At 51.8% G+C, this 17,663-nt stretch overlaps 2 protein-coding genes and 1 long non-coding RNA gene across 6 annotated transcripts in view; 2 read left to right on the top strand and 1 right to left on the bottom strand.

Moving 5' to 3' along the window:
* Nucleotides 1-785, top strand: part of TESC (tescalcin) — a 60,292-nt gene extending 59,507 nt beyond the window's left edge. For all 3 annotated transcript variants that reach the window (XM_054444765.2, XM_054444766.2, XM_063646761.1), the window contains one exon: nucleotides 496-785. In XM_054444765.2, coding sequence (XP_054300740.1) covers nucleotides 496-573 — 78 coding nt within the window. In that variant the 3' untranslated portion in view covers nucleotides 574-785. The remainder of the gene's footprint in view (nucleotides 1-495) is intronic.
* A 3,197-nt stretch (nucleotides 786-3,982) lies between these two features.
* LOC134737624 (uncharacterized) lies at nucleotides 3,983-11,319 on the top strand. The gene is made up of 2 exons (XR_010122712.1): nucleotides 3,983-9,005; nucleotides 9,356-11,319. It is a non-coding gene; the product is annotated as an uncharacterized LOC134737624 (long non-coding RNA).
* Nucleotides 7,244-17,663, bottom strand: part of FBXW8 (F-box and WD repeat domain containing 8) — a 121,903-nt gene continuing 111,483 nt past the window's right edge. For both annotated transcript variants that reach the window (XM_054444760.2, XM_054444761.2), the window contains exons 9-11: nucleotides 15,401-15,574; nucleotides 12,220-12,330; nucleotides 7,244-11,690 (exon numbers count right to left, since the gene is read on the bottom strand). In XM_054444760.2, coding sequence (XP_054300735.1) covers nucleotides 11,546-11,690; nucleotides 12,220-12,330; nucleotides 15,401-15,574 — 430 coding nt within the window. In that variant the 3' untranslated portion in view covers nucleotides 7,244-11,545. The remainder of the gene's footprint in view (nucleotides 11,691-12,219; nucleotides 12,331-15,400; nucleotides 15,575-17,663) is intronic.

The raw sequence follows: 17,663 nt of genomic DNA, 5'->3' as shown, positions 1-17,663 counted from the left end.
GTCCTAGCGAAGCCTTGTGACCGCACAGACCCTAACAGTTTACAAAACGCGTCCATGATGAGGACGGGTCCATTAGAGCCCCCAGCGTTCTGTGAAGTGGGCGGCACAGGTTGGGGGTCCCGCATTGTACTCATGGAAAGGGGACTTAATGGAGTTTTGTAATTTGCATGAAAATCACAGAACCTCAAGTGGTGGGTGAGATTCAAATGACTTGGAGCTAAGAGCTTGGATTCAGTACTTAATAATAACTTACTGTGACAATCTCAGAAAGAATCCAAATGTCAGAGCCAAATTAACCAGCAAAAAAGACAGATGGAAGTTTTTCGTCCTCGCTTAGCTCATAGTCTTGAAACACAGCCCTCTGGTTTTCACCTGCCCGGAACATCACAGCTGGTGGCAGGAGACAGTAGGTGGGAAGGGCCGAGGACTGGGGGGCCTGGTCAGGTGTGAGGTGGCGGCGGGAATGTGCCCTTAACACTGCTCCGTCCCTTCCAGATCTGGCAGGGGATCGACATTGAGACCAAGATGCATGTCCGCTTCCTTAACATGGAAACCATGGCCCTCTGCCACTGACCTGCCACTGCCGCCTCCGCGGAGAAACTGCACTTTGCAATGGGGCCGCCTCCCCGCTAGCTGGAGCAGCCCAGGCCCGGCAGACAGCCTCTTCCTGCAGCGCCGGTACATAGCCAAGGCTCGTCTGTGCACCTTGTGTCTTGTAGGGTATGGTATGTGGGACTTCGCTGTTTTTAATCTCCAATAAAAAAAAAAAAAGGTTTGTTAATTAACATGGCCTCTGTCAGTTCCTCACGTCCATTAAAGTGGCCTGGTCACTTGGTAGCATGAGACTGACTATGAGGAACAGGCAACGATGAAATTATTTTATTTTATTTATTTTGGAGACAGGGCCTCCCCCTGTCACCTAGGCTGGAGTGCAGGCGGGATCACGGCTCACTGAAGCTTTGACCCCCTGGGCTCAAGCAGTCTTCCTGCCTCAAGCTTCCAAGGAGCTGGGGCTACAGGCACCCCCACACCCGGCTAGTTTTTACATTTTTGTAACGACAGGGTCTTAATATGTTGCCCAGGCTGGTCTCTTACGACTGGGCTCAAGCGATCCTCCTGCCTTAGTCTCCCAAAGTGCTAGGATTACAGGAGTGAGCCACCACACCCAGCCTAAATAATATTAAAAGGTTGGTTTGGCAGAAGGACTGTTCTCTCTCGTTTATTTTGGGTAAAGTATCTGCTGTTCTTCCTATGTAAGTCCTGGGAACCCATCTGCGTTCTCCATCCTAGGGGGTAAAATAAGGAGAAGCAGCTCCTGCCCTGTGTGGGCTTCTGAGGTGGCCAGGACTCAGGTGGTGGGGCCTCCTCACTGTCACAGCCACATCTGTAGACTGATGGAGAAAACATCTGGAGCCCTGAGCCTGTGCCTGCTGCGGGGTTGCACGTGAGCCTGCTCTGTTGGTCAGTGGGTGCGGGGAGTCAGGGCCTGGCTGGCTGACCCGGGACCCCCAGCTCCTCACGGTGATTGGTGGTGGGGGGATGTGGTCTGCCAGCCATGGCTGTGCCCCTGGCTCTTTCTGGCAGTCCCGGACCAGTTGCAGGGCCCAGGGCCCTACAGCCCTCCAGGAAGCAGCAGCAGTGGAAGCTGGGTAGGTAAGGATCCCTGACAACTTCAGTTATCACCTTTCAATTTGGGGACTGGCTAGAGCTGGGGGCAGGGAAACAAAGGTTGTTGGTCATGGTGGCCTGGAGTCAGCAGAGGGCTGGCACCTGTGGGACTTGGAGAGCTGTGTCCTGTAGGCGCTGGAACAGCCCGCAGAGTGCAACTTCCCCATCTCCCTGTGTAGGCAACTTCCCCATCACCCTGGGTGATGTGTTCCCATCGCTGTGCAAGGTGGGCTAGCATTTGCTTTCCAGGCCTCTTTCTGGTGCTGAAGTTCACGAAACGCCCAGTTCCTTTATTGACCCTCCCTGGGTGGCGTCGTTCTAGTATTCCAAGAGAGTTCTCTTGATAACCCGCAATGGGTATTATTTGCATTCTTGGTGTTTTCAGTCATAGTTTTAATATGAAGCGTGCTTTATCTTTACTACAAGCCCACGCCTTGCAGTTCAGAATTTAAAAGGTTCGAAAAGGCGGGCCATGGAACCTGCCCCCACCCCACCCCCATCCCCCATCCCCCACCCCCGCCCCCACCCCCCATCCCCCATCCCCCCAGCTTCCCTTCTCAAAGGCAGATGTGTTAGCTCCTGCCTTGGGCGTCCTTCCAGAGCCATTGCACGCACGTGGAAGCAACTGTGTATGGCAGGGTTCTTAGTTCACTCCACTTTTTGTAAATGGTGATGTTTATAAGGCTTCAGTGTCCGCCCCGTGAGGTTCCAGGTGGAAACTTGTGAACAGAAGAAGTGAGCTCAGGGCGCCTCTGCTTTTTTGCCCCCCACCCCCACCCCCCAGCATGCCCCTTCATTTATTTTATTTTATTTTATATTTTATTTATTTTATTATTTTTTGAGATAGGGTCTCACTCTGTCACTCAGGGTTGCAGTGGAGTGGCGCAATCTCAGCTCACTTCAACCTCCGCCTCCCAGGCTCAAGCAAACCTCCTACCTCAGCCTCCTGAGTAGCTGAGACTACAGGTACCCGCCACCATGCCCGGCTAATTTTTGTATTTTTAGTAGAGACAGGGTCTCCCCATGTTTCCCAGGCTAGTTCTGAACTCCTGAGCTCATGCAATCCACCCACCTCTGCCTCCCAAAGTACTGGTAGCGCCTGGCTCTACCCTTCTACATTAAAGGCTCGGGGAGTTCATTTGGTACAGCCCATCATAAGCACAGGCCCCGGACACTGTTCTAGGGGATGGTGACTTGTGCTTAAGACTGCAAACGCACGGAGCCCAGATGGTGCTGAAATGCCCCATCTCCACTCTAGCGTTGAGCCTGGTGTGGTCCCAGCGGGAACCCTAGGCAGGGGAGTGGCTGCAGGGGGAGCCTCCTCTCTCAGCCTCAGACCAGGGACCCCTGGCCATGTGCTTGTGGACCGTTGTCACATCTGAGGCAATGGTGGGCACAGCAGGCAGAAACACCATTGTTGGATGCGTTCCCACAGTGCTGAGCTATGTCTAACCTGCTCCCCAAGGGCTCCCACACCCCTGTCCCCTGGAGAGGTGACTGAGGGTTCTGGGTGTTCCATGGATGAATATTGACTTCAACAGGCGTATTCCTGTTTTAATACATGTAAGAAAAAAATAACTTCACCCCACACCAGGGAGTCCATGGGATGCTGCTTAGGATGACTGAAAGTCAGGACTTAAATTTAAAAACACAGCCCAGCAGCACAGGGAGCTAAAGGGCCAGGCGACCCGCTACACAGGGAGTGGGCGAATGGCCCCGGGAAAGTGAGTGCGGCCTGGGGAGGCTCAGCTTTTGGTTAATGCGCACGACCTCCTGGGTAGGTGCCAAGCTGCGGCTGAGAGGCTCTTGACTCTGTGCTGTCATTGTCATTGTAAGCACCTGGCAGAGCCTAGTAGACACCAGACAGCAGTGTGTGCCACCCCAGCCTCTCCTGAGGCCTCTGGTGTCTGCAGGTCGGTAGCTGGAGGCAGGTTCAGTCTCTCCGGGAAGGTGAAATTGCACAGTCTGAAATCACCTCTGGAACTCCGCTTCTCAGTCTGGGAGTCCATTCAACACTCAAAGCTGCAGGGCAGGCCAGACACAGTGGGTGGCTCATGCCTATGCCTTTGGGAGGCCGAGGCAGGCGAATCACTTGAGGTCAGGAGTTCGAGACCAGCCTGGCCAACATGGTGAAACCCTGTCTCTACTAAAAATACAAAAATTAGCGGGGCATGGTGGTGGGCGTCTGTAGCCCCAGCTACTCAGGAGGCTGAGGCAGGAGAATCGCTTGAACCCAGGAGGTGGAGGCTGCCGTGAGCCAAGATCACGCCGCCACACACCAGCCTGGGCGACAAAGCAAGACTGTCTCAAAAAAAAAAAAAAAAAAAGGCTGCAGGGCAAAGACAGAGGTCTGTTTCCTGCCCTCAAGCGCTAACTACATAGTGGGAGAGACAAAGCCCCCGGGACTTCCAGGTGGATCCCAGGCAGTTTCCTCTGGAGGGAAGTGGGATGCGATCCCCCTCACCTGCTCTCCCTGCCTTCCCCTGCTGCTCGGGAGCTTCTTGGTCCCCTGGCTGCTGGCGGAAGGCACCTAGAAAGTCACTAGGACAGCCTGGTGGGGATCGGCCTTACTCCAAGAACCGCCCTCTTCCAGCCCCCATGCACCTTGCCCTGCCCTGCCCATGTGAGCAGGACGATCTGCAGTACCACTGAGCAGGAGGGCATACTGGCACTGCCACTGTAAGCCTCAGGTTTTCTGGGGCTGTCCCAGTTTGCTTTGATTTGGTTCATTTCAACAAAGGCAGTTCATTAACGTAAAGTGTTTTTATAAATAAATCATCTTCCGTCAGCCCCTGTGCCCTGAGTTTTAGTTTGGGAGATGTGGCCACGATGGGCACACATCAGATGTGCTCCCCTGTTTGGGCCACTGAGGCTGCCTGATGTCTTTGAAGCTTTGGGCCACCGCTTATCTAAACAGCTAATTAAAATGAGGTTGAGTTACCGTGAGCCCAGTCCACACCGCTCAGAAGAAAGCTCATTTGTGCATAATCACTGAGGGTGTCCTCTAATTGGCAGGGTTAGGGCTCATTTCCGCCAGAGCGTGGATGCAGAAATCACCTGGCGCTCTCCTGCCCGGCTCCTGGCATTGTCTGTGGCATCCCGGGAACGATCAGGGTTGGCGATGAGTTGGTGCAAACCTGATCCCAGAAGGGGCAGGCTGATGCGTCTTGTGGGGCTGCTGGCCTCTGATCAACAAAGACCGAGGGTTGCTGCTCCGGGCACGGATCTCAGTCAGCCCCACCATCTGGGCACTGCGGTCTGTGCCTCAGGCTGGAGGCAGGTGGTTCAGAAATGGCTCTTGTTACCTGCTGGCCAATGGGGCGTGCCCACGAGGGGATTTCTGGCCTCACAGACCCTGTCCCAAGTGCAGCAAGCCCCTCTCGTCCCTGGATGGGGACAGAAATGGAATGACTGGGGCACCTTAACTCTAGCAGCCTGAAGGAGGTGATGTGTTTGCCCTGAAACCTGGTCAGCAGGTGAGTGATAACCACGTACACGGGTTAACAGCTTTCCTTCCATCAGAAATGACACCAGTGACTAAAAGGAACTAGGCAGAAATCAACACTAAGTCAAATATTTGAAGGAAGCTGATAAGTTCGTCCTTTGAGGGCCACAGGCTGTGGGTGGAGAAGACTGAGCAGGGGTGGCATCCTCAGCCTGCTGGACACCAGGGGAGGCCACCTCTGTCCATACTCTTCAGTCATCTGCCAGGAATAGAGTCGAAAGCGGGCTGTACTCCTAATATCGCCGTATTACCAAGGGGAAAGGTTGGCTTTTGGATGTTGAAAGAATATGGCAATTTGACACAAACACTCTAATTTGGTTGGTTTACAAAAGGGCCTTGTGATGGAAATGGAATATGAGGAGCTCAGGGGACACACTGCAGCCACGTTAAGCATGAATTATGGATAAGGGAACAGAGTAAGATGACAGCAGCTTCCAGCTCTGGCCAAATAGCCGCTTAGGGAACGAATTACTGCTAGACTTTAACAAAACAATGCTGTTGTTTTCTGAGCCAGGGGACTGGAAAGTTCTTTTTAAGCTTTGCTAATGGGAGACAGGTCATCTGTGGATCTGATCCTTGTCATAGAGCAGTTGAACCTGTCCCCACCTGCCTGCAGTTAACGAGGCTGCGGCTGAACTCTGCTGTGCTGGAAACGGTGCCGTGTGACTGAAGTAGGCTGATGGAGAGTTAAAAATACAAGTTGCCTTGGCAAGGCTTTTGCAAACACCTGCCTTGCAGGCTGTCCTCCCACACAGCGACCTTGGGAAAGCCAGGAAGAGCTGAGTAGGGGGAGCCAGGGTGTAACTGCACTCCCCGGGGCACTGGCGGCGTCTCTGTCCTCTTGCAGAATTTGCACATGCGGCAGTCAGCAGGGGCTTGGTGGTGGACCAGCCTGGTCCTAGGAGGACTCACGACTCTGAGGAGGACATAGTGGCTGCTCAGCCCTCTAATCTGCTTGTTGACCAAGTCAGCAAGGGACTGGGTTCTAGTCTCACAGAGGAAGGGCTGGTGCCCCAAGAGTGGCTCTGATGGGATGGCAGTGGTCAAGGGGCCCGCTGAGGAGCTAGCTGCCACGTCTGTCTTAGAGAAACGACAAGGCAGTGTTTGTCCTAGCATTGGGCGAGGGAAGAAAAGACATGGCCTGACAGCTCAGCCTGGGGGGACTTCCCCTTCCATTCCTAGGGAAATAAACGGCCCCCAGTGCAGAGCAGTCAAACGGCTGCTTCTGGAAGCCCACGCTGGGCATCAGAGGCCAAAAGTGGGCTGGGGACAACATGGCACCCGCCAGAGCCCAGCAAGAGGCAATCTGCCATCGCACATTAGAGGCAGCCCTTGTCCAAGTCGCCGCAGGTCCCTGCAGCGGTAGCCAGGTAACCATCTGGCCTGGCTGCACGGGTGACGCGGGCAGGCCTGTGTGGCTCACAGCACCTCAGCCTGGCCAGCCAGCGCCGTGAGCTCACTGCTGCTGCAGCTGCCGCTCAGAGCGAAGGCTCCGTCAGGCAGTGGGAAACGGCCCTGTTGGAGCCCCTGTGGTGGCTTGCCTGGAATAGCCGCGGGACAGTTGTCGGGAGAAGGCTGGACCCTCACCAGGGGAAGCCGTTTCTCAGCAACTGTAAACAAAGTGGGTTTGCAGCGGCCAGCGTCTGCCATCTAACACGTGTGGTGGGAAGCGCTAGCCCCTGAAACGTGGGGCCTGTAGCTCTCAAGAGGGGGGGATGGGGGTGAAGGACTTCATCTTGGGGGTGTCAGCCTTCCCTTTCAGAAAGGACCAAGCCCTCTCTTGGGGAAATTCAGTTTCCCTCTGATCAGCTGAAACCCTAGCGTTCAGCCAGCGCAGGGAGTTGTGCTTGGTAGGAGAAGGTGACGCCGTCCCTGGAGTATCTCTGAAACATAAATTATTGCCTGGGCAACAGCAGCACCAGGGTGGCACATGACTTGGGTTGCAAAACACACTCTAGTGGCAGAGACGAAATTCTCAGGGGGGCTGTGTAGTCCCTTGGAGAATCTGATGCGAGGTAACCACGCTTTTTCCCAGAAAATGCCCTCATGCACCATTTCACACACAGCAGGTCCTTAAATAGCATCGTTTTATTCAATGTCATTTTGTTATAACATTGAGAAAAAAATTGATTCCCGGCTGGGGCCACTGTGTACAGTCTAGACGTCCTCCCGGTCTGAGAGTTTTCTGGGCACTCTGGTTTCCTCCCACACCCCAAAGATGTGCAAGGTGAGGTTTGTTGGTGTCTGGTTGCAGTCTGAGTGTGTGTGTGGAGGGTGAGTGTGCCCTGTGATGGGAGGGCATCCTGTCCAGGGTGGTCCCTGCCTTGCACACTGAGCCGTTGGGATAGGCTCTGGTCGCCCACCACCTTGAACTGGAATAACTGAGTTGGAAAATGAAAGAAGGAATGAATAAAAATTACTGTAAAATAAAAATTGCCTCCCATAACCATACAAATGCACAATAGTAGATGACGCCGTGCAGAAGTGCCCAGTGAGCCCGTTCATTCTGGTGTCTGGCCTGCGTGGTGGAAGGAGGTGCTCCTGACAATTTTTGCTTCGCGAACATTTATTCTGTGATATAACTCACCGTCGCTGCAGCTGCCAGCACCCAGTCACCAAAAATTGGGTAATTACCTTGTTTTTAGTAATTTTTCTTAAATGTATGTATAACTCATGTCTACTTAATGTTTAATATTAGAAGTGTTTGCTTTAAAGAAGTTCTAAAGTTTGGTGATGTTTTTATGGCCAGCAATATGCCGTGGGAACTTAACTCTTGTTTACATCCATTAGCCTATAGTAAAATTAGTTTCATTATACATCATTTTGCTTAAAGTTGCCATTTCTTTTTTTGAGACGAAGTCTTGCTCTGTCGCCCAGGCTGGAGTGCAGTGGTGCGATCTCGGCTCACCGCAAGCGATTCTCCTGCCTCAGCCTCCCGAGTAGTTGTGATTACAGGCACGCGCCACCAGGCCTAATTTTTGTATTTTTAGTAGAGATGGGGTTTTGCCATGTTGGCCAGGCTGGTCTTGAGCTCCTGACCTCAGGTGATCCGCCTGCCTCGGCCTCCCAAAGTGCAGGGATTACAGGCCTGAGCCACCCTGCCCAGCCAAAATTAGTTTCATTATACCCCATTTTGCTTAAAGTTGCAGTTTCTAAGAAAACCTATTGATGACGGTTGGTGAAGAGTTACTGTACCATGTTGCGGGTCTCCTGGATCCTGGGCTGGGAGCCCCTGTAGGGGAGATTCTGGGACAACCCACTTGACTGTGGGTTTACAAAACAACCACGGTGGAAGGTAAGATTTCAAGGGGGTGGGAAGAGAGCTGGAACCGTGGCATGCCAGGGGATTATCACTGTATGCCTTGCCCAAGTTAAAATAACTTGACCAATAAATAAATTCAAAGCATTTAATATTAGAACAACTACGGACATCATAAAGCAGAAAGCAAGTCCGACAGTGTTTTGAGATGCGACATGAGATCTTCTGGTGTTTCACCATCCAGCTCCCCAGGCAGCATGCTCGAGTATCTTCTACCTTTAGGGGAGCCGGGGATGGAGGCGTCCCTGAGAGGGACTAAAGAAGGAAAGTAGAGGATCAATTGGCTAAAAACTCAGAACTTGTGAAAGGGTCTGGATAAAGGTAAGGGGGCTTAATTTGGATAAATGTTGGCTTATAAAGGAGCATTTATCCTTTCCCTGTCAGTGTGATTGATTCCAGGATGTTGAGGTTTGCAGCAGAAAACGCTGCCTGAAGTTGGCGTGCTTGAAGATCACAGCTTGGGTCCAAAAAAATTCTCCTTTACAAAACCCAGGCAACTTTCACGAATGGCAGGTACGTTACAAACAGGCTCTGCAGTGGGAGGGGCTACACTTGGGACATTTTTATACTGGACCAGCTGCTGGCTGCTCTAATTCTGGGTCTAATGACTTTACACTCCGTTATCTTTAATTGCTGCAAACTAGGAAGGGCGAATGCCCCTACAAAATGAACTGGGAACGCAGACTGAAGGGGCTACTTTTTGAAAAGAAAAATATTTTCCCCAGTGGTCCAGATGCATTAAGACTATGAGAGAGAAAGGGCGGGGCTTGATGAAAACCTTCTAAAGCGAGGTCACCAGCGAGCAGTCTGACCACCACATGACATGATGAAAGTAAACAAAATCCTGCATTTGCTACCTACAGGCCATCTCCGCTTAGGAAGTCATCTGGTTGAAAGGAAGCAGAAAACCCTCCGGTCCATCTGCGCGCAGGAAGGCGGGGTCTGAAAGAAAGCGCTCTGGACGGGGAGGTGACGCTTCCCAGTCGCAGCTCTATCTGCTCCATTCCCCTGTGTAGCTGGAGATGAATATGGAATGGCTGCGTATCTTAAGCAATCTGAAAAACCTTCCAGAACCTTCATGACGTGAAGGTTCTAGGCTTTGGAGTAATGGCAAGCACTTCCCGCTGATACATACACGTGTGCAACTGAGAGGACGACTCGGTTTTCTCTGGGATGAGTGTGGACAAACGGTTCCCATGTGGTAGGTACTTCTCCTGCATCCTCAGGTACCTTTTCTCTTCCTCACAGACCATTGTACCTTTTTGTTTTATCAAGAGTTGTATATTTTGTCTTTTTTTTTTTTTTTTTAAACTGCTTTTGGGCTGGGTGCAGTGACTCACACCTGTAATCCCAGCACTTTGGGAGGCCGAGGCAGGAGGATCATTTGAGGTCAGAAGTTTGAGACCAGCCTGGCCAACATGGCAAAATCACCCGTCTATACTAAAAATACAAAAATTAGCCAGTTGTGGTGGCGGACGCCTGTAATCCCAGCTACTCGGGAGGCTGAGGCAGGAGAATTGCTTGAACCCAGGAGGCAGAGGTTGCAGTGAGCCGAGATCAGGCCATTGCACTCCATTCTAGGTGACAGAGCGAGACCCCACCTAAAAAAAACAAAACCTGCTTTTGGCTTTACATTAACTGTTGGTTTTTGATTCTGTTGATGTCTGTTTTTATCCTGATTTAACCCCTGCCTTCTGCTGCTTTGGGATTGCTGCTCCCTTTTCTGAGCTGAGGTGCCAGGCCCTCCCAGCCCCTCCCAGCCCCATCCCCTGGGTTTTGTATTGTGTGCTTTTACTGTCAGCCCAGTCTAGAGAGTTTATAGTTTGTTTTTATTAACCTCTTTAAATCCAAGTAAATTCAGGAGTGTCTGGAATTGTCTTATTTTGCTTTTTGTTGATTTCTCACTATTCTGCATTGGGGTCAATTCCTAGAAAAGCAGGGCCCTGCCTGAGGGTACAGCCCATAGGGTGCAGTGTCTCGCGGTTGGGGGGTTCTATAATTTGGCCTGTATGGTGTGAATCTTTGTGCATCTGAGCTGTTCTTTGTGGCCTTCGTACAGGGTGGTTTTTTGTGCATGGTCTATGTGTATTTGAAATTCCATAACGCATCTACTGGATCCAGCCTGTTAGCGATATTAAGTAAATCCTCCAGATCTTTACATTTTTCTCACTGATTTGCCTGCCGTTAGAATGGATTTTATTTCTCTTTGTAGTTCAGTCAGTTTTTGCTTTGATATTCTGACGGTATATTAGGTGGATGCTGTTGCTGTTTAGAACTGTTGAAAATCAAGAGTAAGGCAATGGCTTGCTTCCAGAATACTTTGGAAATGGCAGCTGTGTATCACACTGAACAGTCCTCTCCTGTCCTGTTTCATTTTGATGGCTGTTTAGTCAATGAATATTTAGAAAATATTTGCTTTGTATCACATATCACAGACACAATAGTAAGCAAAATAGTCACCAATGACTAAACTGTATAAGTATATAATTATAAGCCATGGTAAAAGCTGTGAAGAAAAAGTACGGCTCTACCAGCTTGCTACTGGAAGGTGGTGGTGGCAAATGTCACAGAAGAGCACCCTAAGTAAATACAGGGAAAAGGACATGGAGGTTATTGCCTTGGAGGCCAGGGACAAGCACATCCAAAGGCCCTCAGAGGAAAAGAGGTAAGGGGCTGGAGACCGAAAAGGCGGCCTGCAGGGCTGGAGCTGGGAGGGCGGACACAGAGAAGCTGGCTAAGCAGAGACCGTATAGGACCACGCAGCGTGATCCCTGAGGCGTCCTGAGGGAGCTGAGGCCAGGGTGGCTGGCTGGGTGGGGAAGGAGGCTATGTGTGAGTTGGCAGCATGTGGGACTCGAGCCCCGGCACATGCCAGCTTGCCCCAGGCGCCGGGGGAAGTACAGGGGTCGGGGAGATGTGTGCCGTCAGGCATGGCACCTTGGGCTGCTTTCTTCCCCTAAATGTTTACCACCTGTGCAGAGCTGCCTGGAGTTTTAAGATGGATAAAACTGGTTCTTCCCATTTTTCTCCTTGCTCCCAACTGAGGCACGTCCCTAAACGTGGTTATAGGGAAAGGCCAGCGCGAGGTCGTAGTAGTGAGTGGCCATGGCGTCACAGGATGAACGACAGACAGGGAGAGGGCTCTGGAAGGCCAGCTGGTCCACCGCAAACTCGTAGGCGCGGATCAGCCCCCGGTGTCTAGAAAGAGCACAAAGATGGCGACAGGTCAGGGCTGCCTCGCTGGCCCTCACCCCGGCCGCTTCTGTCTTTGCCGGAGGCATTCGCCTGAGACCAGATAGAGGTTCATCTTCACAAAGGTGTCCTCTGGGCACACAGCGTCAGATACTCACAGTCCCGGGCTTAGCGGTCAACGTGGGGGTGCACAAGTTGGATGGGCACAGTGAGTGTCACAGGGCAAGGACTCAAGAGGGCGGGCCTTGCCCCTGACAGGATTCTAACCACAGCAGGCCCCCCAGCATACGGCTTGCCCTCCCTCTCTGTACAGCCGACAGCGTGGACTCGCCCCACGGGGCTGTCCTGCATCAGATGCTGGGCACTCAGTACAGGTCAGCATCCACGTTTATGTTTCCAATTCCTAGAAAGGCAGGGCCCTGCCTGAGGGTATAGCCCAGAGGGTGCAGTGTGTCACGGTGTGGGGGTATGGGGTGGGGTTCTATACATCAGTCAAACTGAGATGGCCTCTTACTCGCGCGGCCCCACCACTAACCTCCTGTGAGTAGTGAAGCTGTCCAGGTCGGCGTTTCGCATCACCGTCTGGTAAGGCACATTGGCCGTGATGAGGCTGTGGCTGCTGAATGAGATGTGCTGCACAGGGTGTCTGGAAGGCAGTGGGAGAGAGCTCGTAAGGGGGCGTCCACTGGGCCTGCGCTTGCTGCCACAGACCTGGGAGTTCAGAGCTTCAGGGGATTCTAGAACCCATAAAGCTAAGCTTCTCTTTCACAGAGGGAACAGGGCCCCCACGGAAGCAGTGTCTCACCTCAGTTCCCAAAGCACAGGTGAGCAGGCCACGCTTTGGGCATGACTTTGTAAACAGGTCTGCATGCCCCATACACATGCTGGCATCTGCCCCCACAACCTGGTACATTCCAGACATAAAGGGCACACCCTACTGGAGACGAATCAGCCACGTGCAACAGAGACTGGCCCATTGCTGCCTCCCTGGGCAAGTCCCTTGAGCTCTCCCAGCCAGGCTCTCCATCATCTATGGAGCATTGGGGGCATGTTCACTGTTGATCCACGAAGGTGCCCCCCCATCCTGCTCACAGGGCTGCAATGACACACGTCCCCTGGGTGGTGAAAGCACGTTCGGGACATCTTGGAAAAAAATGGCTCCAAGTCTGTTGAACAGAGGTTTGCCTTCATTCTGAAACTTTCCTGCAGTACCTGCTGTGGTCATGGCACTAAGCTAGGAGACACTGGATTAAAAAGATGTCTCATCCAGGTGGATGCCTGGCCCAGGGAGGGCCCTAGCTAGTGAAGAAGGTAAGATGCAGTCCCAGAAAACGTGACCAATGTTTCTGTAGCACGAGCGATGTGACAAGCTACAAAGAATGTGTGACCCAGAGTTAAGTGCTGGGAGCAGAAGCAGGAGGCGCTGTGGGCTGAAAGGGTCTGTTGGGAGGGGTGCACAGGAGGGGACGAGGCCTGTGTGGGCTGGGCCAGGGCTGATCCCAGGATGGCTGGGGCTGCTCTCCTTGACTAAAGCAAAGGATTCTTGGGAGTGAGGGAAGCTGGGGAGCAGTCCCTGCCTCCCCAGGGTTGGGACACCCACAGGAGGAAAGTGGTGGTGGACCTGGAGGATAAGAAAGACCCGGGGAGGGGGGCAGGCTTGGTGGAGGGGCTTCGTGGAGGCCTGCAGCCTGGCGGGCTGGCGGCACCCTGTCAAGCAGGCGAGGACCTGGGCTGAAGAGACGGAAGTGGACAGTGGGGGGTACATGACAGTGACCAAACGACAGCCAGACCGGGGCTCAGAAGAGACTGGGGCCTGGCAGCAGGCACTGCAGGTGAGGCCTTGAGCAAGTCAGTGAGTTCTGGGCAGGAGACCGTGTGTCTGTCAGCCTTGTGCTGGTGAAAACAGTGACCGCGTGGGGGACAAGCCTGGACCGCACAGGGACAGAGGCAGTGCTGGGACAGGGCCACACCTCTGGGGAAGGCCTTCCTTAGCTAGGCTTCATCTCAGTGGTCTGTCCCAGGGAGTGAAGCTTTCCCAAGAGAAAAATGAGATCTGCTGGAGTTGGGGGCTGGCAGCCATCACTGGGGACCTGGATGGCTGATCAGGGTTGTCCTCAAAGGCAATGCTTCCGGGAATTTCAGTGCGGGAGTTTTAGTTGCCGTCTGGCACCACCTGGTGGCGATTCAGTGCATCACCATTCAGAAAAAGGGCCGCGCGCCCCGGACACGGACAGCCACAGCGAGGGGTGGGGGCTAGGCAGTACCCAGGGCTCTGTCTGATAAAATGTGCCGGCCACAGTGTTTGCCAACACCACCCTCCAAGGAAGCAGCCCCTTCTGCATGTAACCCTGCCGCCTCTTGGAGACGCCTGTCAAATTGCTGACCTCGCACTTCCATAAAGACCATGTTGCTGCTCAGAGGTCACGTTCTCAGAGGTCGGTTTACCTTGATTTGCGGTAAGTGGGGAACAAATCTTAGTTCACGTGGGAGGGCCTTGCCCGGTTTCTGCTCTTCTGTGTTGTCATGCTCAGAGGCCACTGGCCCAGAATCATCTTGGTTTTGTAGAGATGGGGTTTCATTCTGTCACCCAGGCTGGAGTACAGTGGCACAGTCACTGCAGCCTCAAACTCCTGGGCTCCAGGAAGCAATCCTCCCCCATCAGCCTCCTGAGTCACTGGGACTAGAGGTGCACGCAACCATGCCTGGAGAATTTTTTAAGAGGCACGGTCTCCCTGGGTTGCCCAGGCTGGTCTCAAACCCCTGGCCTTGAGAGCTCCTCAGTCTCCTGAGTAGCTGGGATTACAGGTGAGCCACCGTGCCTGGCCGAATGTCTCTTCACAGTGGTGCTGAGGGGCAGCGAGGGAGAGGGCCGGTTGCCTTTCTCCCCACCTGTCTCAAAGGCAGGGTCTCCTGTTCGAGGCCTGCCGGGCCAGGTAGAGGTGGTGGCGGGTGGCCTCAAGTCAGCTCTGATGAGCCGGCCCTGGGCTGGGCTGCTGCTTTGAAGGTCAGAAGCAGGCTCACTGGAAATGTCTTAACCAGTTAGGCACCATTGGCGTAAACCTACCTACCTACCTACCTGTGTGACGCCATCAGCCTGTGCTTAGGATAGGTTTATTTATATCTCGAATAATGGTGTTAAAGGTGGAAATGACAAATTCCTCCTTCGTTGGAGCCTGAACCCCTTCAGTCCTAAGTGCTCTTCTCTGTAAACAGCATGAGGAAAGTCTAAGCAACGGGCAGAACCATGGTTACACATGACGGACTTGAGTGGAGGACAGCAGCCGGGCTAGCCCTGCCTTCCACCTGTGGGCAGGTGGGGTGTCACATCCTGGTCTAGCCCAGCGAGCCTCCTATGTTTTTGAGTTCCCTTTTCTGTTTATTAAGATGGAGAAATCCTAAAATAATCAGAATAGCACTTGCAAAAAAGTAGTTTCATTCTTAGAGAAAGTTGGGCCTGGCTAATGTATGAATTGTGGCGATCTGAATGATATCAGAGACAGGAACTGCATCCCCACTGACCAGCGCCATTTCCCAGCCTGTTTCCTCCTCTGCAGAGCAGTGCTGGGACAGCAGCTGGCTCCTAGGGTCACAGTGAGGATTCACCTGGCGAAGCCGGGGGGTAGGGGGCATTTAGCACCGTGCCTGGTGCAGGCTGACTAGTGCTGCCTTCCCTGTTCCTACTAGAAACTCCCGAGAGTGTCTAGAATGCACCTTACCCGGAATACACCTCCCACAGCTTCTGGTTTGTCCGATAATCCCACACGGACACCAGGCCTTCCTCGCCTCCACTGACGATCTTCCAGTCATCCATCTGCACAGCAGAGACCCTGAGCTGATGGGCGGAGAGCGACAGGGCGATGTTACCGCTACGGAGGTCATGGATCCTCACCCTGGACAGGCCCAAGAAGAGCAGAGAAGGGAAATGGGGTTAGAGTCAAAGCTTGAAATGACAAACTCCCCCTCCGCTCTACTGGTCTATGTGCAACACTGCTATGAAAAACTCCTCAGCTGTAAACATTGATGATAAGGACATCAAGCATAGACTGTCAGGAAGGACCCAGACAGTCTCATCTGAATAGTTTAAAAGCACATGGAGCAAGAAAGACGCAGGCTAAGGACAGTGGCTGCCCACTTTACCTGCTTAACAGGGAAAAGCCACCTGCGTGACTGCACACGCAGGGTGGCCTGAGACGCCTGTCCCAGCAGTAGGTGTATTGCCCAGCACAGTAATTTTGCTGTTGGTAAAATCACCTGTTAAAGGCAAGAGCTACAAAGCCAGACACCCCAGATCCTCACCCGGTTAGGAAAAGAACACTTTTTGGGTATTTCACTTGACTCTGTAAGTTCATTGCTGTCTTGCTGGAACTGAGAAAGGGAAAGCCTTTATACTTGATAAGCGCAGCAGAGCGGGGATAAGGGTGTGTGTACCCTGGGCAGTCACTCATTGAAATAATTACTTGCCTTATAATAATCCACATTTCTTTAAGAACCTCTTTAAAAACTACTTTTTATATATGTTGAATTTTTCACGAGGATAAATTAGATAATGGGACAGAAATCTCGTATCCACTACAAACACCACTCTACTTAGTTTCTACAAGAAGCCAAAGGCTAAAAGTAAATCAAATTCATTACATTTAATAGTAAAGATGAGCTTAAGAGACCCTATGATGCAAGTCGAAAAGGAAAAGACAGTCCCTGCCCTGAAAAGACCCCAGCATCTAGCAGGGAACAGGACAAACACAAGGATGTAAGATTAAAAACGCACGTCTGACCCAAAAGCTGTGGAGAGACAGGATTCTCTGAAACACGTCCCATGCCCTGACTCCAGTTATGCAAGTATGTGCGCACACACGTCAATTTTCCAAGTTCTGAGGGAAAATTATTTTGAACCAACAATTCTATACCTAACTTAGCTACCAAGTGTGAAGGCATAATAAAGACTTTTCTTTAACAGAAAAGGACTCAAAGTGAACTACCTGCGGATACTCTCTGAAAGAAAGTGGCATAGCAAAATACCAGAACAAGAAGACATATGGCTTAAGTGGGACCTGATGTGTCTGCTGGGTCCATGGAGGCACACAGGACAAACGTTCCTATTAACAAGAAGAGCTGCCCATGGATCACAAAGTAAAAATATATGCTATGCATGAAAAACACATCTGCAAATGAGGATGAAAAGATGTTACAATTTTAATGCTAGAAAAGGCAGATTTCAAGGCAAAAGCATTCACTGAGAGCACTTACAACAATGAAGGGGCAGTTTACTCAATGTTCGGTCAGACCTGGAAAAACAAACTCCATGGATCCCATTTCTTTTTATAGGTTTTGTTTTTTATTATTATTTTTTAAAGACAGGGTCTCGCTCCCATCACCTAGGCTGGAGTGTAGTGGCACCCTCATGGCTCACTGCAGCCTCAACTTCCTGGGCTCAGGTGATCCTCCCACCTCAGCATCCTGAGTAGCTGGGACTACAAGCACGTGCTACCACGCCAGGCTAATTTTTTTTATTTTCAATAGAGACGGTTTTGCTATGTTGCTCAGGCTGGTCTCGAACTCCCGGGCCAAGGGATCTACCCACCTCAGCCTCCTAAAGTGCCGGGATTACAGGCATGCACCACTGCACCCAGCCTGTTTTTTTTTTTTTTTTTTTAATTGTTTCTTTAATCTATTCAGCAATAATCTGTTTATATTTCTTGAATTTTTAAAATCTCCAAATCTGAAAACTTAGATGAGTAAATGGCTTTCTGGGAAAATAAGAATTATCAAAACGAATCCCCAGGAGACAGAAAATCCAAGTAGATAAAATAACAAATAGCAGCCTGAGGAAGCCAGCAAGGGGCAACCGTCCCTGCAAAAAAAGAACAAGTGACTTTGGCCAGACCTGTAAGGACCAGCTGCCTCCAGGGCTAAGTTAACTGTTCCACAGCCTAGGAAAAGGAGGAAAGCTTCCAAATTCTCCATGAAGCCAGCATTCTA

This window comes from Pongo pygmaeus, chromosome 10 (genome assembly GCF_028885625.2).
Source record: "Pongo pygmaeus isolate AG05252 chromosome 10, NHGRI_mPonPyg2-v2.0_pri, whole genome shotgun sequence".
Classification (NCBI taxonomy): Eukaryota; Metazoa; Chordata; class Mammalia; order Primates; family Hominidae; genus Pongo; species Pongo pygmaeus.
This window is presented reverse-complemented; position numbering and strand designations above follow the sequence as displayed.